At 47.9% G+C, this 24,447-nt stretch overlaps 2 protein-coding genes across 4 annotated transcripts in view; one reads left to right on the top strand and one right to left on the bottom strand.

The window, feature by feature from the left end:
* Positions 1–1,399: 1,399 nt before the first annotated feature.
* Znf623 (zinc finger protein 623) lies at positions 1,400–10,159 on the bottom strand. 2 transcript variants are annotated; one of them, XM_029548197.1, is made up of 2 exons: positions 9,664–9,825; positions 1,400–3,698 (listed from the first exon to the last, which is right to left on the bottom strand). In XM_029548197.1, the coding sequence occupies exon 2, from the start codon at positions 3,623–3,625 to the stop codon at positions 2,126–2,128; it is 1,500 nt and encodes a 499-aa protein (XP_029404057.1). In that variant the 5' UTR covers positions 3,626–3,698; positions 9,664–9,825; the 3' UTR covers positions 1,400–2,125. The 2 variants fall into 2 exon arrangements, with proteins under 2 accessions (XP_029404057.1, XP_021071867.1); XM_021216208.1 differs by lacking the exon at positions 9,664–9,825 and adding an exon at positions 9,952–10,159 and having other exon boundaries at positions 1,425–3,698.
* A 10,531-nt stretch (positions 10,160–20,690) lies between these two features.
* The window catches only part of Tsta3 (tissue specific transplantation antigen P35B), a 5,422-nt gene continuing 1,665 nt past the window's right edge, over positions 20,691–24,447 (top strand). Inside the window, exons 1-8 of one of the 2 annotated variants that reach the window (XM_029548196.1) lie at positions 20,765–20,789; positions 21,123–21,195; positions 21,455–21,612; positions 21,967–22,081; positions 23,532–23,660; positions 23,763–23,836; positions 24,013–24,146; positions 24,272–24,336. In XM_029548196.1, the coding sequence (XP_029404056.1) occupies positions 21,467–21,612; positions 21,967–22,081; positions 23,532–23,660; positions 23,763–23,836; positions 24,013–24,146; positions 24,272–24,336 (663 nt within the window). In that variant the 5' untranslated portion in view covers positions 20,765–20,789; positions 21,123–21,195; positions 21,455–21,466. Of the gene's footprint in view, positions 20,790–21,122; positions 21,196–21,454; positions 21,613–21,966; positions 22,082–23,531; positions 23,661–23,762; positions 23,837–24,012; positions 24,147–24,271; positions 24,337–24,447 lie in introns of both variants that reach the window. The other variant, XM_021216212.2, reaches the window with a different exon arrangement.

Here is a 24,447-nt window from a genome sequence, read left to right as displayed (position 1 = left end):
GTGTGTGTGTGTGTGTGTGTACACCACATGCATCTCTTCTTTCAAATAGCTACAACAGTTTTGGAAAATACATTTTCAAACAAGTGATGTTAGAAAGAGGCAGTTAGACCTGGAGCTGTTAAAGCAGAAAAGGTGAGGTAGGTGTGAAGGTACTGTCCTCAGAGTACAGTGGACAGCTCTAAATGAGACTGTGCCACACCTGGTGTGGGCAATAACTGCAGGCAGGAGATTGTCAGCAACTCTTAACAGGAGCAGGTATCAGCAGGACTTGGGGGTCAGTACTTCCCAGTAAACAGATCACACTGATGAAAAAAGAACCACAGTTTTAAAAACAGCAACCCAGAATGGAAGCAAAGACTCTGGAGCACACACACATCTGTCATCCTGGCACTCAGGAGGCTAAGGGAAGGCTGCGAGTTTGAGGCTAGCCTGGGCCACATGGTAAGACCCTGTCTCAAAAAAACAAAACAAGGAGCTGGTGAGATGGCTCAGTGGGTAAGAGCACCCGACTGCTCTTCTGAAGGTCCCGAGTTCAAATCCCAGCAACCACATGGTGGCTCACAACCATCTGTAAAGGGATCTGATGCCCTCTTCTGGTGTGTCTGAAGACAGCTACAGTGTACTCATATAAGTAAAATAAATCTTTAAAAAATAAAAGTGGATCTCTGTGAATTTGAGGTCAATCTGACCTACAGATCTAGTTCCAGGACAGCCAAGGCCACACAAAGCAACCCTGTCTCAAAAACACAAAAACTTTTATGTGTATGGGTGTTTTCCCTACATGTATGTCTGTGTACCATGTGTACGGCTGGCACTCAAGGAGCCATAAGACGGTGTCAGAACTGGAGTTACAGATGATTGTGGACCATTGTTTAGATGCTAGGAAATGGACTGGGTCCTCTGGTGGGGTAGGCAGTTCACGTTCATTTCTGAACCATCTCTCAAGCCATCTGAGCTCAGCTTCAACACACATACATGCATGCAGAATGAAAAAGGACTTTGAGAGCTGGGTATGGTGGCGCACGCCTTTAATCCCAGCACTCGGGAGGCAGAGGCAGGTGGGTTTCTGAGTTCGAGGCCAGCCTGGTCTACAATGCAAGTTCCAGGATAGCCAGGGCTGTTACATTCAGAAACCCTGTCTCAAAAAAACAAAACAAGGAGCTGGTGAGATGGCTCAGTGGGTAAGAGCACCCGACTGCTCTTCTGAAGGTCCCGAGTTCAAATCCCAGCATCCCACATGGTGGCTCATAACCATCCGTAACAAGATCTGACGCCCTCTTCTGGAGTGTCTGAAGACAGCTACAGTGTACTTACATATAATAAATAAATAAATCTTTAAAACACACACACACACACACACACACACACACACACAGACACACACACAGACACACACAGATAAAGGATATGCCAATTACTCAGACTTGGGATTTTTGTTTTGTTTATTGTCAGGTGCAAGACACTAGGGACATAGGAGTCAATGACACATCATTAGTGTCCTCGGGAAACAGCATAACAGGAAAGAGAAAATTCGTGATTGTGGTATTTAATAGCAAGTACAGTAGCAGTGGCAAACACTGAGCAACAGAAGCACAAGACACGAATCCAGCTCAGTACCAGGGAAGCACTTTTGGGCATGATGCCTGAGAAATGATACATAATGACCAGGAGCAACTGGGAGACACCGGGACAGGAGTGGGAGCAGCCTGGAGGATGGGGTGGCAATTGCATCAACTGCATTACCAGGCATCAAACAGTTGAGGAAGCAAAGGCCAGAGAGGAGCCCCACACAACAGGGAACCAACTTGCAGTTTTGCATGAGAAAAGTCCCTTTCTCTAATCAGACAGGGAACCATTTCTCAAGTAATAAGACAGCTCTTCTTTGAAAGTACTTGAGAGTGTGTTGTAACTTCAAATAAAACCTAGAAAATTCTCTAGAGGTTCTCCCTCAGTGTACAGCTCAAGATCAGCTGTCCAGTCCTTCTGCTTGCCTGCCCTGGTGACAGACAACAGACCAGTAACAGCCTATCAATGACTTGAAAAAGTGTGACAATCCACATCTTCTAAGCCATATATGTACTAAGTATGCCTGTTTACAAGCACCACCCGACTCAGAGTGACTGTCTTATAAATTATCTCCACAACACTCCCGATCTGTAGACCTCTCTCCTAAATGAACGGAGTTCTCACTCAGGGAAAGATCTTCCTGGTGGACAAGATCTGGAGGTGGGGTCAGATCTTTCCCAAGCTGGCTATACTTGTAGAGTTTCTCTTCAGTGTGCATCTTCTGGTGCTGAAGGAAGTTGGATCTCTGAATAAAGCCTTTTCCGCAGTAACTGCACACGTAGGGCTTCTCTCCGGTATGAACAATCTGATGCAACAATAGCTTAGAACTCTGGATGAAGGCTTTCCCACAGTCTTTGCACTCGAAGGGTCTGTCTCCAGTGTGGATCTTCTGATGCTCAGTGAGGTGGGCCTTCTGCAGAAAAGCCTTCCCACACTCTTTACACTCATACACCCGTTCACCAGTGTGGATCTTCTGGTGTCGTATGAGGTATGAGCTCAGAAAGAACGCCTTCCCACATTCGTTACACTCATAGAGTTTTTCTCCACTGTGGATTCTCTGGTGCTGAGTGAAGTTGGATGTCTGACTGAAACGCTTCCCACACTCATTGCACACATAAGGCCGCTCTCCAGTATGAATTCGCTGGTGCTGAATGAGCTTCGAGCTCCGAATGAAGGCCTTCCCACACTCCTGACACTCGAAGGGCCTCTCTCCAGTGTGAATTCTCTGGTGCTCGATGAGGTCTGAGCGGTGTCGGAAGGCTTTGCCACAGTCTCTGCACTCATACTGTTTAACTTCTGTGTGGATCTGGTAATGGCGGATAAGGCTTGAACTCCTAATGAAGGATTTTCCACACTCGTTACACTCATAGGGCCTTTCTCCTGTGTGAATTCTTTGATGGCGAATGAGTAAGGAGCTCTGACTGAAGCCCTTTCCACACTCTTTGCACTCAAAAGGCCTCTCTCTGGTATGAACCCTCTGGTGTCGAAGCAGGTCTGAACTGTGACAAAATGCTTTTCCACACTGTGCACACTTGAATGGCTTTTCCCCTGTATGGACATGCTGATGCTCCCTCAGGTTTGCATAGTGAACGAAGTCTTTCCCACACACATTGCACACATAGAGTCTGTCCCCAGTGTGGACTCTTTGGTGTTCAGTGAGAAGGGAGGCTTGACTGAAGCCTTTCCCACAATGATCACATTTATAAGGCTTCTCCCCTGTGTGAGAGATCTGATGCGGAACTACATCTGAATTCAATGGGAAGTTTTTGCCGCCAACACCATAGGAATGGGCCTCCCCTTCTATAAGTTCTCTCTGAAGTATAAGAAGGTTTGAGTTGAGAATGGGATTTCTTCCTGACTTACTACACCTTTGGGCTGTGTCTCCTGTTTGAATCTTCCAGTGGGTCACTGTCATCTGAGTGAAGCTCCCGTCCTGAGAGGAGGGACTTTCCAGGCTCTGCTTTTCTGGGTTCCCCAAGAGCTGTGCCAATCTGTCTTCATGAAATTCCCGGGACTCAGAGGCAGAGGGCTCCAGCACTGTGAATTTGTCTGACATCATCTCATGTGAATTTTCATCCCCAGAAATTCAGGCTTCCGGATCCCCTTCTTGCCACTAGCTCCTACAGGAGAATCTGAAATGAGAAAAGAAGCTGGTCTTTCCCCTTGGAAACAAGGACCGGCCGACGGTGTGAAGCTGCACTGCCATCCAACTGAGACAGGGAGAATCTCCTCTGCCCACACTTCTGACCTTCACTGTTAGCAGCTTTCACTGAGCCCCAATCAGCCACCCAATGGGAAGGCTTCCTGCGGCCCTACCTGTGATATGTCCAACCTTAGGACAAATAGGCTGTGCTACACAGCACTCTTCTAACTTGTGTCCTGTGTGGGTGACAGACGGATAGGGATATAGTCAGTACTCTACTTAAAAATCAAGACATGTAATTCCAAGATCACTCAAATAAACTCTATCACTCCTACTGCCCACCACCCTCGTTCACATTCTGCATCGTGTGATCTCTATCTTGTTCCTACCCAGAATGCATCCCACTTTAGGCTATTTGTAGCATGCAGGGCCTCAGTGCTAGCAGCATTTCTGACCTACAGTGACTGAGCCTGAAGCCAAGAACCCAGTTAGAACCTCCACACTTCCAACCTCTCCCTCTTTCAGTGGCCTTATAATCTGGTTCCCTCCGTGAAATCCCTTGACGACTGGAGTGATGCTGGTAGTTCCTGTCCCAGGCCTCACTGGCACAATGCTCACACTTTATATATACTTAGCCCCATAAATGCTTGGGTTCTGTACCCAAGTTAGCCCACCTCAAATAAGAAATTAACGGGCTGGAGAGATGGCTCAGGGGTTAAGAGCACTGACTGCTCTTCCGAAGGTCCTGAGTTCAAATCCCAGCAACCACATGGTGGCTCACAACCATCCGTAAATAGATCCGGCGCCCTCTTCTGGAGTGTCTGAAGACAGCTACAGTGTACTTACATATAATAAATAAATCTTAAAAAAAAAAAAGAAAGAAAGAAAAAAGAAACAAAGCTTAAAAAAAAAAAAAAGAAAGAAAAGAAATTAACAAAACAAAATCACACACACACACACACACACACACACCCCTTACATTTGTACCAAACATGAATGTGTCGTGTCCCTTTTGGGGGGAAGGGCCATTATTCCTTGAAAACAACATACCCACCTGTCACAATGTATTAGGTGTGATAAGTAACAGAGATGATTTAAAGGACAGAAATCTGTGAGTAGACAGAGAGCATATAAACATCACACATTTTCGCCTTAAGGCAGGTCTCACCCTGTGGCACTGGCTGGCTTAGAACACACAATATGGACCAAGCTGGTCTCAAACTCATGAAGATCCACCTGCTTCTGCCTCCCGAGTGCTGAGATTAAAGGTGTGTGCCATCACTCTGGCAACTACAACATTTGGAGAAACTCAAGCATTCTTTGATTTCAGTACCTGCAATGAGGAAGTGGTCTTTCCTGCAACTTACCTGCCCTTGTCTCCCCATCACCTGTGTGAGACCAGCTCTGGCTAGATCCCACCTGCTTTGGATCTGTCTGAACTCTTGCTCTCTACACTGACAGCCCTGACACCCTAAGGGCGTGTCAGCCATGTTCTACACTCACCCAACTCTCCCTTTCGTTTTAATCCGTCACTGGAGCAATAGGGACAGCTCGGAGGTGGAGGGTACTTGCTGTTCTCATAGAGGACCCAGGTCCCCAGCCCACAAACCCATGGGAGCTCACAACTGTCTGTGACTTCAGTTCCAGGGGATCTGATGCCATATTCTGACCTCTGTGGGCACCAGGACCACATGTGGTACACACACACACACACACACACACACACACAGAGGTAAAACACTCACATGCATAAAATAAGCATTTAAAATATCTAATGCTTTTTCCTACCCCTTAACCCTTACTTCAGTGAGAGGAAAGGCAGGGAGTCAGAATGGCCGCTTCCACCACTGACCTGTGTTCCCATCAGTCTTCCTCCTTCTTGTTTCAGAAGTCAAGCTGTACTTGACCTGAAAGGTCCTCACCTCCCCTTGCTCTAGACCTTCTCCCACCCCATCATGTCAGAGCCACCGCTCCCTCCCTCGTGAGATAAAAGTGTCTCTGCTCCTCTAGCCTGCCATTCCAAGTCAGCACACAGTAGTAATGCGAGTTCTTCCACATAGCTGGGGAAAGCAAGCTGGAAGTGACACAGTAGGGAACATGAGGCCTTGGCATCCTGTAGGTAGAGTATCTGGCATCTCACTTTTAAAAATGAAATGGTACACCTATCCAGTCTCAACTACTCTGAGGAACATACCAATTTCCTACCTCAAAGAACAGGAATACCAACCTAACTTCCCGAGTTCTAGTTCCTCTCCAGTTACTGTTCCTCTTCTCCTTCACAATGACACTTGATGGTCACTGAGTTTATTTTTACATCTCCTCTCCTCTGTCACTCTTTTTGAAAAAGAATATATTTATTACATATACAGTATTTTACCTGCATGTTTGCCTGCAGGCCAGAAGAGGGCACCAGATCTCATTATAGATGGTTATGAGGCACCATGTGGTTGCTGGGAATTGAACTCAGGACCTCTGGAGGAGCAGCCAGTGCGCTTAACCTCTGAGCCATCTCTCCAGCCCTCCCTCTCCTTTCTTATGGAAAGGGCCTCACTGAGGTCAGATTCACAATAGTCTATAGTGTCACCAATGTTGGCCACTTATTCAATTCCACTTCTAGCATTGCCTGTCACCCAGTGACTTACTCATGAAGTCACCTTGTCACAGTGTCCCTGGGATAGCCTCTACTAGCTTTCTCTCTCACCAGCTACCTCCATCCCAGTGTTCAGTGAAGACAGTGGGGCCTTGCCTCCATCTCTACTGACCAACCTCGGCAGAGCGATGTTATCTACCACCAAGAATGTTTTCCTCCTGAAACTGGGCTCCTCCTCAACCTTCGCGTGGGCTTTCTCGAGTTTCTAAAGCACAGGTGTCCACACTCTGACTTGTGCTCAATCTGCCCTTTCCACGGTGAAATCCCCACCACTTGCACTTGTTCGGGCCATAATCATCCAGCAATCCCCTCATTTCCTTACTTTTATTCACGCCCCACATCTAATGCACTGGCTGACGTGTAGGCCGGGCCATTATCCTGCACCCTGCTCCTGTCTCAGAACCTCAATGCTCCCTCTACTGCTATTTCTCAAGGCACCAGGATGACAATCTCCTAACCTGTCTTCTAACCTTCTCTTCCTCCACGGCCTTTCCACAAAGCCAGCAGGCTGACCCTTTCAAAGCATAAATGAAATGGCGACTTTGTATTTTAAAACCTTCAAGGCTCTCCAATCCCCTCCTACCAGCATTCTTCCACAAGTATGTAGGTGAATTAACAGAAACATTTGAGTCCCTTATGCTTGGCCAGGGAGTGGCACTATTAGGAGGTGTGTGGGTGGCCTTGTTGGAGGAAGTGTGTCACCATGGGGGTGGGTTTTAAGACCCTTATCCTAGCTACCTGGAAGATAGAACTCTTCTATTTGCCTTTGGGACAAGACAGAGAACTCTCAGCTCCTGCATACCTGCCTAGATGCTACCATGCTCCCACCCTGATGATAATGGACTGAACCTTTGAACCTGTAAGCCAGCCCCAGTTAAATATTGTCCCTTACAAAAGTTGCCTGGGTCGTGGTGTCTGTTCACAGCATGAAACCCTAATCAAGACAACACTTGAGCTCAACCTTTCCCATCACCCCTTCTAAGAGCTGGCTGTTCTCAGGGGCCAGTGTTCTGCTCTGCTCCATGCAAGCTTGAAGCTTCAGAGCCACTAAAGCTACATACAGCAAGGCAGTGCTGCCAGCCCGTGGCACCAGAGTCTCATTGGCATTCAGCATAAGGAAGTTCAAGGCTATACAGAGAAACCCTGTCTCAAAAAACCAAAAAAAAAAAAAAAAAATCATTGCCTGCTCTTCCAGAGCACCTGGGTTCAAGTCCCAGAACCCACACAGCAGCTCACAACTCTGTAATTCAAGTTCTAGGGGACACAATGCCCTCTTCCGGCTTCTGAGGGTAGCAGGTACACACATGATGGACAGACACTCATGCTGCAAGATATGATCACACCAAGATACTGTTAACTTAGCCCTTAGCACACACCTTTAATCCTTCTGGCTGGACTACAGACACACCCTTAGTTCACACTTTTTTTTTTTTTTTTTTTTTTTTGGTTTTTTTTTCAAGACAGGGTTTCTCTGTGTAGCGCTGGCTGTCCTGGAACTCACTTTGTAGACCAGGCTGGCCTCGAACTCAGAAATCCGCCTGNCTCTGCCTCCCNAGTGCTGGGATTAAAGGCGTGCGCCACCACGCCCGGCTTAGTTCACACTTTTAATCCCAAACCATGAAGGCAAAGATAGTTTGTACAAGGAAGCACCCAGGTTTGAAAGTGATGTCTAACTGAGAGGCGGACAAAGGTGACAAATCAAGAAAGATTTGACAGAGATAGGCTATGCCCAACTCTTACTAGAAGAGAGAAGGAAGGGAAGCTACTGAAAGGGTCTGCAGTATAGAGAGAAAAGAGAAGCGGTTTTACAGACAGGTTCAAGAGAGAACTAGCCAGAAGGTTAGAGCAGAGTAACAGGGTTAGTTGGAGGCCAAGCAGAGCAATTCAGAAGCCAGACGGAGTGTCAGCTGGGCGTCACAGCTGAGTGAAACCGGAAAGAACCAGAAGGGATGAGCTTATTCGGCAGCAAGTCAGAGGCTGAAAACACTTTAGGCCTAGATTAGATTGGACAGAGGCTAGGAGCTTCCAGGAATAGCTTCCAGGGCAAGCTAGCAGATGGAGGCAGTAAACCTTAGAGACAACAATCCCAGCGGGAGAATAAAAAACCAACATCACACACCCATACACGTAAAGAAAAACAGGAACAGGAACGTTTGCATCCCTGCAGCCTTGGGACTAGCCAGGCAGATGGGCCTCAATCCGGTGTCCTTAGCGACCTGTTGGATGTGCCACTGCAGCTGTGGAGGTAGCTGGGTGCTCTGTGTGCAAGACATGCTTATTTGAGGTCAAAAAAGAATAGAGACAGTGGCTGGCTGCTCTCTTAGGACGCCTATTCCAACCTCTACCCCTAGTACCTACATACAAGGTCTCCTGTTGACATAGTCTTCTTTTCATAACAAGCCCAGGGCCTTTCAGCAGCCATTTTCCATAAGCCAACAGAGCAGTCAGAAAGACTCTATATGATTTACTTCAGGGACACCACTCTGCTCTAGTCCGCTGCTTCTCTGACATCCCTTCCACTTCCATATCAGATCATGAATCTTGTAGGGGTGAGTGCGACTTTCCCAGGTCTGCCCTCTATATCATCCTCCAACGTATTCCAAAACCAGAAATCCACCCCCAAGGCTCCAGGAGTGTCCAGAGCTTCATGTGTCAGCTTGTGAAATTTCTCTATACCTCCCATGAAAAAAGAATGCCATCATTATGCCAAGTATTAAAACAGATACAATGCCACATCCGTGACAGGAACAAAGGTCTGCTCTCTGCCTTAAAACTTGATGTGTGTGTATGTGTGTGTGCGCGCGTGAAGGGGGAGTCTGATTTCTTCGTGAGCAGAGGACATTTGTTTCTTCCATTGGGATGGGTCTCAGTGGAACGATGTCTGGAAGTGGACAAGGCGACTGTGAATATCAGCTCTCCACCTGGAAACTACTTGAGTTTAGAACTGTTCTTCGGCTAATACTCCGGGAAACCTCTAGTGTACCACTCAAGCCCTGGGATCTCCTGGACCACGGTGGGGCAGGGTGCAAAGAGGACTAAATGTCGCTGGCATTATCACAGAGATGTCACAGACGTTGATTCAGACACTTCATGAAACAGGACAGCTTGGATGACACCTGACCCCACCTAAGAATCCTCCTTCGGGTCATACGGAGCTGATTCTGCCCAACACACATATTATATCTTCAAGCCCTGGAGCACTAGGGTGCCTGCACTGCATCTCCTCGGACAGAGGCCGAAAGGACTGAGGGAAGGCAGAAGGCAGGAGGGCAAGGTCCAAGCCGAAGAGCAGCGCAGCGCGCACCTGCATTCCATCACCTGAGCGGCTTAGCCTTCAAGCAGCCGCCCGACCTGCAGGCGCCGAGGCCGAGTGTGCAACCCTCGAGGGCCTCGAGCTCTGCGGACGATCGGTCCATGCATCTACCGCCCGCAGCTCGGCGAGAAGACGCAAGGCTCCGGCCCGAACCAAGCGAGGAGCTGCGGACACCGGCCAAAGCGAAGTGCAGCCGGCCGGGGACACCAACCAACCAACTCGCTGAGCCCCGGCGGTCACGAGCCCGCCCACCCGCGCGAGCCGCTCCGTCTCACTCACCCGGAGCCCGGCGGCGAGAGAACGGCGCGGAACCAAGCCGAGCCGCATCCAGGCGGGCAACCCCGGGCGGCCACAAAGCCCGCACCGCTGTCGCACGCCCCGGCCGGAAGCTGCCCGAGGCTCCGCCCGGAGGACATCCGTAGGCACTCTAGGATAAGAACGGGGGCCGGGGCCGTCTCCGTGTCACAGACTTCCGGGCCAGATTCCTGCGGTCAGCCGGAGGACCCAGTGCGCAGACGCGGTGGTTGAGAGCCCTGTTGGCGCACGTGGGTGTGGGATTAGCGGGGAAGCTAGGCAGTAGATGTCGCCGGACTTCCCTGGAAGAGCTGGGAAAGGCAGGCTCTTTAGAGAGCTTTTAGTAACGGTTTCTTGTTGGTTGTTAGTGATGGTTCTGTATGTAGCTTTTGGTTTTAGCTTTGGGCGTTTAGAACATCTTTATCACTATGTGTGTGTGCCTGTGGCGGAAGGACAACTTGGAGCCGCTGTGCCTAAGACACAACATCTTTGTAATAAACTGGAGACTCAGAGTAGTGAAGTCGAGGCAGTTTGTTTTACAACTTTGCAAAGTCAGGTGTGAGCCTAGAATGCCAAGCTCACTGATGGAGGCAGAGCTTTTATTGTGTGTTTTAGTGTTTTTGCATGTGTGTATGTCTGCACCGTGTGTGTGCTTGGTGTTCCTGGAGGCCAGAAGAGGGTATTATATTCTCCTGGAAATGGAGTTATAGACACAGTCTTTAGCTGCCATGTGGGTGCTGAAAATCAAACCAGGATCCTTTGGAAGAGCACCAACCAACTGCTTGCTCTTAACCCCGAGGAATCTCTTCAGCCTTGTGAAAGATACAACCTTAAGAGTCCTCGAGGTCTTAACAAAAAAAAATTGTGTGGGCTTATCTCTATGTTTTATATCCTGTTTTTAAAAAAAATCTGCCACTGAAACTGCACAGTACCAAGCCTCAGCTGCCCTCCGTGAACCGTTTACGTCTTCAAAACCAGTGCCACCTGGGTGATTCCTTATGCTACCAAGTTCAGCTGCCAGCATGAAGTACAACCTTGGCTGCTTCTGGAACGCTGTTTCTGTGTAGCTCTTAGGAAAGACTTAGAAGGTTTTTAACCTCAGTGATGCTAGTTGCTTCTTAATCACTACTAATTCTTCAGCCGCAGCTGACCAGCATCGAGTATCGAAACAAAGCAAAGGTTTCACTTTAGTTGTTCTGGCATCTTGTTCATCACAGCTGCTGCTTCAACCTCTGCTAACCTGAATCCCAGAATCTTTTTTTTTTTTTTCTAAAGATTTATTTATTTATTTAACTAATTATGTAAGTACACTGTAGCTGTCTTCAGACACTCCAGAAGAGGGAGTCAGATCTTGTTACGGATGGTTATGAGCCACCATGTGGTTTCTGGGATTTGAACTCCAGACCTTTGGAAGAGCAGTCGGGTGCTCTTACCCACTGAGCCATCTCACCAGCCCTGAATCCCAGAATCTTAATTCATAAATTACAAATGGCCCCAGTGGAATCTTGGAGCTTCACTCTGATACTTACCAAGGCAGCTCTCCATCTTCCACACTGCCCTCAACAGCCTTATGTCCCACGCTCTTACAGAACAGCTCACTAAGCGTTAAACACTTTTCACACCCTCCCCCAAACAGCATTATCTGTCACAGAAACACCCCACAGTTCTGGTACCAATTTGTCTTGGGGTTTCTAGTGCTTTGATGAAAGCCCATAATGAAAAAGCAAGTTGGGGAGGAAAGGGTCTGTTTGGCTTACACTTCCTCAGCACTGGTCATGACTGAGGGAAGTCAGGACAGGAACTGAAACAAGACCAGAGCATGGAAGCAGGAGTTAATTCAGAGGCCATGGAGGGGTGCGCTTACTGGCTTGCTCAACATGGCTCGGTCATGTTTCTTTTCTTTTCTTTTTTTTTTTTTAGATTTATTTATTTATTAGATGTAAGTACAACTGTAGCTGTCTTCAGACACCCCAGAAGAGGGAGTCAGATCCCATTACAGATGGTTGTGAGCCACCATGTGGTTGCTGGGACTTGAACTCAGGGCCTTCGGAAGAGCAGTCGGTGCTCTTAACCACTGAGCCATCCCTCCAGCCCTCGATCATGTTTCTTATAGAAGTCAGAACCATCAGCTCTGGGATGGCACCACTTAAAATGGATTGGGTCCTTCCCCATCAATCACTAAGAAAATGCCCTACAAGCTTACATGCATGTAAAAGTGATGTTTATTCAACAGATGTAATGGTTGTCTCAGAAGCTTACTGCCGAACAGGCTCTCGCTTTCTAGTTCTTTTTGAACTATGGCTGGCTGGTTCAACTCAGCTATTCTGGTTCAAACCCCTCTCCAAGCTGACTGACTTAAGATGGCTTCTCTTGGCTTCTCACCGAATTGCTGTGCTTGAAAAAAAAATTGCCTCTGGATTACATGAACTGAACTGCACCAAACAGAACCGAACTTAACTTCACTGAACTGGACTATGAAGTAATTGAATGATTTCTACCCCATTAGCTTCCAAATGAATGGGACTCAGACTGTGATGTATTTAGCCTTGGCATGAGTACTGGGGGAATTTACCCTAGTCTATTTTTTCCTCAGAGCTAGATACCCCAGCTGTGTTCCCAGGTACTTGCAGATTGAGTCTTCCTGAATTATTTCTGTTCCATCACCATGTGCTCGGGGTCCATTTCACTTCTGTCACATGCTCCTGGTCCCTCGTGACTAATGGAGACTTTCTGTCCTCTCTGTCTTCCTTCTCCTGCCCTCCTTTTTACCTTCTTCCCTCCTTTTTCCTTGTGGTCCCTACCTGCATCCCCCAGCCTGAACTCAACCCCATCCCCAACTGAAACTCTGCCTACTTCTGTTCTCCCCAGTAATTGCCTAGAGCCATTTTTATTTAACCAATAGCTTTAAATTTGGGAGCAAGGTTTACATAGCATCACTTGGTATACACAAGGAGCTGCTCACCCGGGCAACCAGAGCTTGGGAGCCAGTAGTTAGAATTTGAATACATGACAGCACCTGACTGATCCCTAAACGCTGAACTGAGCTCCACTGAACCTCACTGCATTGCCTGAACTCACCTGCACTCACTGAGCAGCCCTCCCCTCCTGACTCTGCTCTTTCCTGTCCGTTCTCAGGAGAGTTGGGTGGATCCTAGATCTGACTCATTCTGTCACGCCTTTGATTCATTAGTTTGTCTGCCTCTCAATTAGACATCATTGTTTGAGATTAAAGGTGAGTCCTAAGAGCGTGTCTGTATCACAGCCAGAGAGATTAAAGGTGTGCCATTCTATCTGGATCCCACAGACCTAGAAGGTTTTTGGATGTGATTCCCCTGCCAGAGCACCCATTGTTGCTGGATTAAAATTCTTCTACACACACACAGCCTGATCGTATGGAGGCATTTTCTCAGTTGAGGCTCCCTCCTCTCAGAGGACTTTAGCTTGGGTCAAGTAGACAAAAGTTTTGATCTGAAAACTGCTGATGTCTACAGAAGGACATGGGCTTAAACTCCACTCTTTGTACCTCCAACACAAAGCACTTTACCAGCTGAGCTACCTCCCTAGTCCCAACCCAGGCTTTTAATGGCAAAAGGGTAGGTGCAAGCCTTTTGAAACTTGCAGTAAGGAATCCAGTGCTTCCTAGAGCTGGACTTGTGCTTCACTACGAAGCTGTGGTCATAATATAGCTTTCTCAATTATCTGAGAACTTTCAAATGTTTAAATAAACCTCACCAGTAGTAGGTTGTGGGGCAAGTGGACTATGCCACCAGACAGAAGAACTGGCAAGGTTGAAGCAGATTCAAAAACCCCAGGGGTTCTCATAATTGAGAACGGCAGACATTGGAACCAGCTCCCGGCCAGGCTCTGCATATCTTGGAACAAGTAACCACGATGCTCCACTGAAAGGACCGTGACAACCAGTCACATAGCATAAAAACCTAGCGTTCTCCATGCTAATGAGGCATCTAGATAGGCCCTGAGTGTTTAGCTAATGAGCTTCCCTTCCTCGGCATCCCTTCTGCAAAAGGTATTTAATCCCTGGTTTACCCTGAGTAAGATGTATGCATTGACATCCAACATAAGTAAAGAAGTTGATTAAAGATCACCATGGGGTGGGGTGCAGGCCTTTGTGGTAAGGAGCCATGCCTAAATCTCCTGGAGAAAGCCTTATCTTTTCCAGCCCCTCCACACTCTCAGCACTCACTCAGAATGAGACTGGATTCCACCCTGTCCTGGAGTCAGCCATCCTGTTTCTGCCTGGCATGTGGGGGAACGGCAGACCTGTGGACCACCGTTCTGAACCCCTCACAGTCCCCAGTGGCGTCTAGATACAAGGAGATTGAGAACCACGGCATCCATCCCAGCCCCTGCTGTTTCTCACCCAGGAGAACACAGGCACTGAACTGTGTTCCGCCTTCCTTGAGCGGCAGACATGCAGCCCAACAGTAGTTGGTGATGACTGCAGTGCACACCTTTAACTCCAGGGCTTGGGAGGCAGAGGCAGGTGGATCTGGGTTTGAGGCCAGCCTGATCTACAAGTTCCAGGACAGCCAGGGCTACACAGAGAAAAACCTTGTCTTATGGAGGAAAGAAAAGCAGTACAGTTATCATGAGGGTAGTTCGATTGCCAGAGATGGGTTGTTTAGCTTGCTTAACTGCCAGCTCTCCACTCTAGGATGCTAGGTACTATAATCTAGTACTTGTTGATTAAGGAGTCAATTCAGGACCCCTGCATCCTGCCCTCAGTATCTTACCTTCTTAGAGGGAAGATAAACATTGAAGGATGATTAGTAGCTGGGCACATATCTTGGGTGGATCTCTGTGAGTTCAAGGCCAGCCTGCTCTACATAGCTAGTTCTAGACCAGCCAAAGCTACATAATGACATCTTGGCTCAAAAGGGCAGGGCGGGGTAAGTTTGTTGGGAGCCATTTTTTTTTTCTACTTCTGTGAAATCTTGCCTGTTAGGCAGAGTTGAGGCAAGTGAGGGCCTGCTGGCAGATTTCCTTGCCTGCTGATGCATGGAATGGATAAGAGGAGCCACACTTGAAGCTCAAGGCAAGGGGCTAAATGTTCTATTGATCATGGTGGAAGGAACAGGGAAGCCTCCAGATGGGAAGAGATATATCCTATGTACATCAGCCAATGTCTCTGCTGGCTTGTGACTTTGTTTCCCACGATACTGTAAAGTATATAAAAGCTATGAAAAAAATATATTCAGGGCCGGTGTGGTATAGACCTGCAGCCCTCCCAATTTCTAACTTTTGTCTTTGATTCTTCTTTGCATCTTTTCTATAATCATCCTCCCTCCTCCATCGGGGGACTGTTCAACTTCATACCAAGAGGATCGGTGCTAAGGATTACAGTAAAACTTTATCATTATTAAGCAATATTGTAACAGTACTAAGCTTGGGCCCAAGGATTCCTAGACAGACTCTGGATCTAGATCTCCACTCTAGAGATAACCAGCCTTGAGGCTCCCAGCATACCTTGCCAGCCGGGTCCAAAGACAAACTCTGCTCTGGAGATGAGTGACCCTGAAGCTCCCAGCAGGCTCAGCATTACCCCAGGTAGAACTGCTATCATTTCCTAGGAGAATTTAGGACAGGGCTTCCCACTGTGAAGGAATCTTTCCCACAGCAGCAAGGTTTTAAAGACGTAAGTGTCATTCTGCTGGGGTGTATTAAGGCGTCATTGTATTAAGGTGTGCCTCTATATTTCTAATTGTTAATCTGCACCAGAAGAGAGCTAAGTGCTGGCAGGAGTGTTGTATTGTCTTCTATGGCCCATCACTGGATTTTCTATATGTGTTTGTCCTTCCTCACCTGCTAAAGGCAATCTAAGCGATGCCTTAGATTAGGAATTACAAGGGTGGAATTTCTAGGCAGTGAGAATGAAGCAGGGGAGGAAAGCAGGAGAATCAGAAGCAGACACAGAAGGGAACAGACATGGGTAGGCATGGAGCAGCGAGGCATAGAGGTACCCACGTGGAGGGTCATAGGATAGAATAGTCAGGTAGCTGGGAGTGTTAGCATTCTGTCTAAACTCCACCCTACAGTGACCTGGCAACAGCCAAGTAGGCCTGACCCACTATAAAAGGGGCTGCTTGTACCCTCCTCTCTCTCTTGCTTCTCTTTCTCTTTCTTTTCCCTTCTCATTCCCTTCCTCCACTCCTCTCTCCACATACTCATGGCCATAGCCAGCCTCTTCTCCCCTCCCCTTTCCTCCCCTCCCCTCCTCTTCCTCCTCCTCCTCCTCCTCTTCTTCTTCTTCTTCTTCTTCTTCTTCTTCTTCTTCTTCTCTCTCTCTCTCTCTCTCTCTCTCTCTCTCTCTCTCTCTCTCTGCCTCTACTACCCTCTTAACTCCCTTCCCCATGCCCCAAATAAACTCTATTCTATACTATTTGTGGCTGGTCTCTCAGGGGGAAGAGATGCCTTGGCATGGACCCTGCTGAGACATCCCTTCCCTCATACCTGACTACACCCCCATAGAACATACCCCCTCTCTCTTTATCTTTTTATAAACACATCAGGGAGACTGCCCCAGTCCTAAGCTTTAAACTATATTAAAAGTCTCCACATCACTATTTCTCAGGCAGGTCCACAAATGTCCTGCGATATTTGGTGGCCAACTTGGAGCTAGGTAGAACGGGGAATTTGATTTCAAATGCAGTAGAGGAAACAGCAAGGAACCAAGGAATGGATGTAGGCTTAGATTTAAAAACCTACTTTTAGTTTCATGCTGTGTATGTACCATAACCAACCTATTGCCTATGAGAAACATGTAAGATAATGTATTTACAGCCATTGTTACAAGTTTATAATGTATTTTTCTATCTTATTTTATATGTATGCTATATAACATTCAAAAGAATTTTTTTCTTGATTGAGAAAAGGATACAAAATGCAAAATCCACAATTTTGATAACTGAAAATTGCCAATTGTTTTTCAGTATTTTATTATATTGGGTGTCTTGTCTTTCTTGGGCTTTTAGTTAGCTGATGAATGAATACATTTGACACTTCTGGGTTTTAGTTGGGATTTTACATAGCTTGCACTTTTTAAAAAAAAGATTTATTTATTTATTATATGTAAGTACACTGTAGCTATCTTCAGACACTCCAGAAGAGAGCGTCAGATCTTGTTACGGATGGTTATGAGCCACCATGTGGTTGCTGGGATTTGAACTCCGGACCTTCAGAAGAGCAATCAGGTGCTCTTACCCACTGAGCCATCTCACCAGCCCCCGTAGCTTGCATTTTAGCTCTTTGGTTCTTTGCTGTTTCTATTAATCCATAGCATTATTTTAATAAATGTTATAATACCAACCTAAAAAATAAATAAAAAATAAAAACCTACTTTTAATAAGGGTTCACAAATGCTTCAACCTCCCTTCTAGCCCACTGTACAAAGGTCGGGGAGAAAAGATGGTAAACAGGACAAGGGGACGCAGACCTGTTTAGAAGTAGTTCCTTGAGGTGATTCCAATCTCAGTTTGTCAGGATACCAGCAGCAGCCTAGTTCAGTAGTGTCAGGGTACAAAGACAAACCAGCAGCAGTGGCGCGGTCTAATAGAAAGCTCCAGGCCTCGGCCAATCATCACAAGTCAGCAGGAGTGACCAAGACCAGCCGGGGACACAGAGAAAGTTCTCTGCCATGCCTCTCTCAACGAAGTAATGGTTAGCAACTGAAGTAAAAATCAGCAAAGCTAAAGAGAAGAGGCCAACAGGGCATTGCAAAGCTAGCTGTGCAAGCACACTGTCAGTGTCCATTGAGTCCTATTTATACCCTCTCCAAACGCCACAGGTCCTCCCTCGGGTGTCACCTCAGCAAAACACCACGTGAGTCTGTATCATCTGACATATCCAGAAACTTCCACTTCAAATGGGTTGTGGTTGCTTCTGCTGAGATATCCCATGCTTTGCTACTAGAAGGGGTTTTCTGTTTTTTGGTTTGTTTTTTTTTTTTCCTTCCTATATTCTGTCTCCAAAAAGTTGGGAGAATGGCTATGCAGTTGGAAAAATTGCAGGTGGAAACAGAAGCGAGAAGTGTCAGAAAATGGAGAACAAAAGGGCTCAGTCCCCATGGCTGAGCAAGAGAAGGAAGTTTTCTGCAGAAGGAAAGAGGAAAGAAACCGTGCCAGAGGGTAGGCAGGTCAGAGATGTCTGAAAAGACAGGAGGACAGTATGATGAAACAGCCTGTTTTGAAAGTAAGGGTGAGGGCTGGAGAGATGGCTCAGCGGTTAGGAGCACTGACTGCTCTTCCAAAGGTCCCGAGTTCAATCCCAGCAGCCACTTGGTGGCTCACAACCATCTGTAATGAGATCTGAGGACTTCTGCTGCTGCTCATCTGAAGACAGCTACAGTGTACTTACATATTACAATAATAATAATAATAATAAATTAATTAAATAATAATAAACATAATAATAAATAAATCTTTAGGCTGGAGCGGTGCCCAATCAGAGTGAGCAGGACCAGCCGGAGCGAGCAACCTTCATTCCCAGCAACCACATGATGGCTCACAACCATCAGTACAGCTACAGTGCATATACATAAAATAAATACAATAAAATAAGATAAAATAAAAAGAAATGATAGATCTGAGGCATTTTAAAGAGGCTGTGGTTTCATATGGAATGAATTTGTCTTTTGTGGAATACATTCTAAGTAACTAGGCTACTCAAAATAGAATTATTCCTCAACCCTGGAAGGGGCTGGTAATAGCTGTACTAGACTCTGGTCCACAATTGCAAACACTAACTACATTCAATGAGTCATTTAAAAGACATAAAAGTTAGGAGAGGCTCAGAGGGATGATCGAACTAATAAATGTGAATTAAATAAAAATGCATTATACCCATGTGTAAAATTGTTAAGGAGTAAATGAGATTCTGAAACATTTCACTCCAGAGGGAGAGGCTCCTTAAGACTTCGGAATCTAACAACTCACAAGTCTCAAGATGTCCCTGAAACCAAATCCCCTCTTTGCCCCCCAGATTATATAAGCTGTAAGGACAGCTGAGGAGGGAAGACCATCATCCATGCTGGGGTGGGCTTTTACTGATGTATCGACTGTAAGTAACCCCAATAGACCCATTGGTTCCTGAGGTTGAGGGGAATATCACAGAACAGTTACCAGACTCTAACCCCACCACAGGGCCTCTTGTCACCCCTATCAGCTTTCTGCTTCTGCCCCTCCCACCACTGTGGAACTCCTCGGACTCTGCTGCGTCCTCTTTAACCCACTGCAGACATTCTGCAGCCTACACGCAGGCACTGCAGACAGATTCACGGTGTGCTGTGCTACCTGTAATCTCAAAGTAAATAATCATAGTTAGGATTGTAATAAAAATAATTTGTGATTGCCTCAGCTCAATATCAAAAAAATCTGGACTACTTGGTAGAGTGTTCCAACGGAAAACACTGTGCCTTCTGAATTTATTATTGTCCGATAAATTCTGACGTTAAGGAAAAAAACACAAGTGTGCCAGTTCTCTCCCCCACCATTTATTTGGGTTCTGGAGGTCGGGTCATCAGACTTGTTGGCAAATGTCCTGAGCCATTTCCTCAGCCTGTGTCTATTTTGTTTGGTTGGTTTGGTTCTTGCTTTTTTCCAGAGACTGTGTATCTCCAGCTGCCCTGGAACTCACTCTGTAGACCAGGTTGGCCTCAAATTCAGAGATCTGCCTGATTCTGCATCCTGAGTGCTGGGATTAAAGGTAGAGTGTGCTCTACCACATTCTCTCTGTGTGTATTCTTAAGTCTGTGTCTCTATTTTTAAATTAACACTATCATCACAGTTGATATACATATAAACTTAGCTAAATTGAATAATCTGCTGTCCTACTTGCCTCCTCATAACCAATATTTTTTATGTTTTTTTTCCACACATTTATTTATTGTTTGCATGTGTGGGTGCATGTGTGGGACAGTGTGAGTGTGAAGATCGGAGAACGACTTGTGGAAGTCAGTTCTGGCTTTCCACTAAGTGGATCTGAGTGGATCAAACTCAGACGAACAGGCTTGGAGTTAAGTACCTTTAAAAACACCATCCCAACATGTGCCCCTTTGGCTGATATTTTCATTATGAAACACACTTTAAGATGTCGTCAAGGGGGGGCTGGTGAGATGGCTCAGTGGGTAAGAGCACCCGACTGCTCTTCCGAAGGTCCGGAGTTCAAATCCCAGCAACCATATGGTGGCTCATAACCATCCGTAACAAGATCTGACGCCCTCTTCTGGAGTGTCTGAAGACAGCTACAGTGTACTTACATTAAATAAATAAATAAATCTAAAAAAAAAAAAAGATGTCGTCAAGGTAGAAGAGATTTTATTCACTGCTTTAAAATACTCTATTTAGGTAAAGAAATCGAGTCTTCTGTGAATTCTTGGCTGGAACACACAACTGGTGAGGAAATACTGGCTCAGCCAGGCTCGTGGCCACTCAGACACGCAGAAAGGCTAATGGGAAGTGGTTTTCCTTGCAGGATAAGAACTGGAGATTCCTGGCCAGCCCACTAGTCCCTTGCAGGACCTGTGTCCGTTTGACCACCAGAGTGTGTCTAGGTGGGTAGCTTGAACTCTGCACTGAAGTTCCAGCGGTGAAACGGGACCACCCCCGCCCCGCCCACAGGACTCGGTTTCCCAGATGGCCGTGAGGCCCAGAAGACGTTTCCCAGAAGGGCCCGCGACTCACTGGCGCGTGACAAAGACTCCATTTCCCAGAGTTCCCCGGGAGGGCCTCGCCCCCTCCACTTGAACCGGGACTAGCTGGAGAATTGTGCACCGGAAGCAGCTCTTGTGCTGGTGGAACTCATCGCAGGTGAGACTTACAGTTGGATACGGCGCAGCAAACCAGGGATCTCTTAGGCTGGTCAGGGCCATAAGAGTACGTCTCGTATTGTGGGTCTCCATGGAGTTGGGCTGGGTCGGGAACCAAGGGGTTTGGGTTCCCGGGCCCTTGCTCATCTTGGTAACGGTGGAGCCATGCGGCTGGTCCAGAGCCCCCCTACAGGGGACTGTAACAAGTTTCCAGCATCCTGAGGCCGTCCAGCGGTGCACCCTGCCCTAGAAGAACTAGGCTTTCTTAGATCTCAGCTCAGCACTTGTGGGTACGGGACTCTTAAGTACGAGCACCGCCCCTTTCTGTCTGTAGGGTGAACGCTGGGGAGAAGCAGCCGCTATGATCTGTACAGAGAACTGCCAGCTCTAACTTTGCAGTCGTAGGGGTGAGGTGTACCTCTCCTCTGCCTAGTAGGGTCAAGGGTTGGGACCAAGCTGCTTTGTTTGGGATGGCAGCCAGCAGGAACCTATAATGCCCAGGGCAAAGGACTTCCTGGGGGAACAGAGCTGGGTGTGTCTGTCAGCCTGTTGTCGCTCCTCCTTGGGAGTTTTGATTCTGTGCCTGCTGCCGTTGGCCAAGGAGAATGGGATAGGGAAAACAGCACATCCTATATCCTCCTTCGCTTACGCCATTTGGCCCACCAGGTGCTGACCATAATGGGCGAACCCCATGGATCCATGAGGATCCTAGTGACGGGGGGCTCTGGACTGGTGGGCAGAGCCATCCAGAAGGTGGTTGCAGATGGAGCCGGCTTGCCTGGAGAGGAATGGGTGTTTGTCTCCTCCAAAGATGCAGATCTCACGTAAGTTGCGACCTATTCAGACCCAATCCCTCCTCTTGGTTCCCCTTCCAGACAGAATAATACCCTGACCAGGTTTGTTCCCTAGCCTAGCATTAAGTTACCCCGAGTTTGGGTCCTCCCTGCCAGGTGACAGGCTGTGGTTGCTGGCTGTGCTCTTAAGTAAACATCCTCCTCTAGTTCCGGGATTCCCACTGCCGACAGCTGCTAAAGCCCTGAACTTAGCTGCTTATCTCTCTCTGTGGCTGCCCTTCCAGCCACGGACCCATTCAGTTTCTATACTCACTGCCCAAGCCCCTAACTCCAGATCTCTTCAGGCCTCCCTAGGCCCTACCCTGACATCTTGGATTCCCTCAGGGATGCAGCACAAACCCAAGCACTGTTCCAGAAGGTACAGCCCACCCACGTCATCCATCTCGCTGCAATGGTAGGCGGCCTTTTCCGGAATATCAAATACAACTTGGATTTCTGGGTAAGTTGGAGTGCTCTAGGGCAACAAGCATTGGGAGCCAGGAGCTTAGGCTCTGGAAACTTCCACAGGTTTACCCCCGAGAAGTCCCCAAGGGCTGGTTTTGCACAGCCCTGGGGACCATTTGGCCAAGTGCCAACCTGCAGGATTGAGAAGCTGAAAGAAGCCTGCACACCACACTATGTATCTGGGACTGAGCTTGCTTGGCTGCTGGATTATCTGTCTGTCTGCCTGTCTGCCTGTCTGCCTGTCTAGATCTATTTATGTAATGTGCATTGATGTTTTGCTTGTGTGTGTGTCTGTGTGAGGATGTCCAATCTCTTGGAACTTGAGGTACAGACAGTTATGAGCTGGCATGTGGGTGCTGGGACTTGGTCCTCTGGAAGAGCAGCCATCTTAACTGTTGAGCCATCTCTCTCCAGCCCCCACATTTTTCCTCCTTTCTTTCCTTTTTGTTTTGTTTTCGGGGTTTTGTTTATTTGGGTTTTGTTTTTGTTTTTGTTTTTTTTGTTCTTTCGTTTTTGTTTTTGTTGTTTTTTTTGTTTTTGTTTTTGTTTTTGTTTTGTTTTTGTTTTTTTTGAGACAGGGTTGTAGCCCTGCCTGTCCTGGAACTTTCTCTATAGACAAGACTGGCCTCAAAACTCAGAGAGATGCATCGCCTGCCTCTACCTCCTGGAGTGCTGGGATTAAAGGCATGCTCCATCATTGCCCGTGCTGCCAGATTCTTGTACTCCCAGGCTTGGGTTCCTCAGCCTTCTGAATCTACCAACCACTCCCTTACGGTGGAGTGTCTGTAGCATGTGCCTTAGGAGAAGGGGCAAAACGTAAGAGCTCTGCTTCTGCCCACCGTGCTCCTGAGAGTCGGCCCACCTGCCTTTGGGCAGTCAGTGGCCCTGACCTAGCTGGCCTGACTAGACACTGCAGTATGCAAAGGTTCCCACCAGATTTTTCCCCAGGACTCTCACCCAAAGCTCTCCTTGCCCATCCCAGTCTTTTCAGCCAACTGCCTGGTCTCTACCTCTCCCCTGTTCTTAGACCAGTCTGCCTCATACTGGTTTAGGGAAGAGGACTAGGGAGGCACAGGGCAAGGCACTGTCTCCTCACGAGTTGGAAGTGGAAGGAAGGCGTGTCCTTTGTAGTGGGAATCCCACCTAAAGTTTTCTGCATCTCTACCACCTACCTCCCCTGCGCTCAGTAGCCCTGAGGATGCCCCTCTGGCCTCCCGACCCAGGTAGGCAGGACAGGACCCCCTGGTGGTCCTTCCTAGAGGATCACGGCTTCTATGAGGTCAGTGCAAGGAGGCTTAGCCTTATTCTAGAAGTGCTTCAAATCCATAGGCACAGATGATGCTCATATCTGAGCCAGGGCATGTTCCCATGTCTGTGTGTGGAGGATCAGAAGGGAGCTCGGATCCTCCACTGGCAGCCTGACCCACCTGTGCCACCTACTGCAGCGGAAGAATGTGCACATCAATGACAATGTCCTGCATTCAGCCTTCGAGGTGGGCGCCCGCAAGGTGGTCTCCTGCCTGTCCACCTGCATCTTCCCTGACAAGACTACCTACCCTATTGACGAGACAATGGTGAGGCGTGGGGCCTCCTGGGGTGGCCCCTGAAGGTGTGGGCAGAACCAAGAAATGGGGGTTCTCAGTCATCTCCTCCTCCTCCTCCTCCTCCTCCTCCAGATCCACAACGGGCCGCCTCACAGCAGCAATTTCGGGTACTCATACGCCAAGAGGATGATTGACGTGCAGAACAGGTGCTCCCTCTTGGTCTTGCCCAGGCCTCTCTGGAGAGGGGAGGATGGACCCTGGGGTTAGTGAGGCCTTCCTGCTGCCTCATTTATGTCATTCTTAAGAAGCCAGTTTCAGAAGGAATTGGGGACACTAGGGGCTCATTCTGGGGATGGTATGAGGAGACACTGTGCCTCCACAGGGCCTACTTCCAGCAGCACGGCTGTACCTTCACCGCCGTCATCCCTACCAATGTCTTTGGGCCTTATGACAACTTCAACATTGAAGATGGCCATGTGCTACCTGGCCTCATCCATAAGGTGCACCTGGCCAAGAGTGAGTGCAGCCATCCGGCACACGCCTGGCCCAGGTTACCTGCCTGAGGGGGCTTCATGCTCAGCTGTGGGGTGGGCAGGGGACCGGGCCTGGCCACAGAGCTCTGACACTCACCCCATTCGTAGGTAGTGGTTCAGCTCTGACGGTGTGGGGTACAGGGAAGCCACGGAGGCAGTTCATCTACTCACTGGTATGTTTGGGAGTTTGGGGGGTTGGGGAGATGGCCTTCCCAGTAAAGCTGTGTGGGAGGTGGAGACCTAGGAAACCGTCCTTGAACCTTGCCAAGTCCCCAAGGGTGCAG

The sequence above is a fragment of the Mus pahari genome, chromosome 17, assembly GCF_900095145.1.
Source record: "Mus pahari chromosome 17, PAHARI_EIJ_v1.1, whole genome shotgun sequence".
In the NCBI taxonomy this organism is placed as follows: domain Eukaryota; kingdom Metazoa; phylum Chordata; class Mammalia; order Rodentia; family Muridae; genus Mus; species Mus pahari.
The sequence above is the reverse complement of the archived record's forward strand: the minus strand, read 5'-3'. Positions and strand labels throughout refer to the sequence as shown.

Excerpts from the sequence above, each read along its gene's own strand:
- Znf623 (XM_021216208.1), bottom strand. The coding sequence starts at position 3,625 with ATGATGTCAGACAAATTCACAGTGCTGGAGCCCTCTGCCTCTGAGTCC.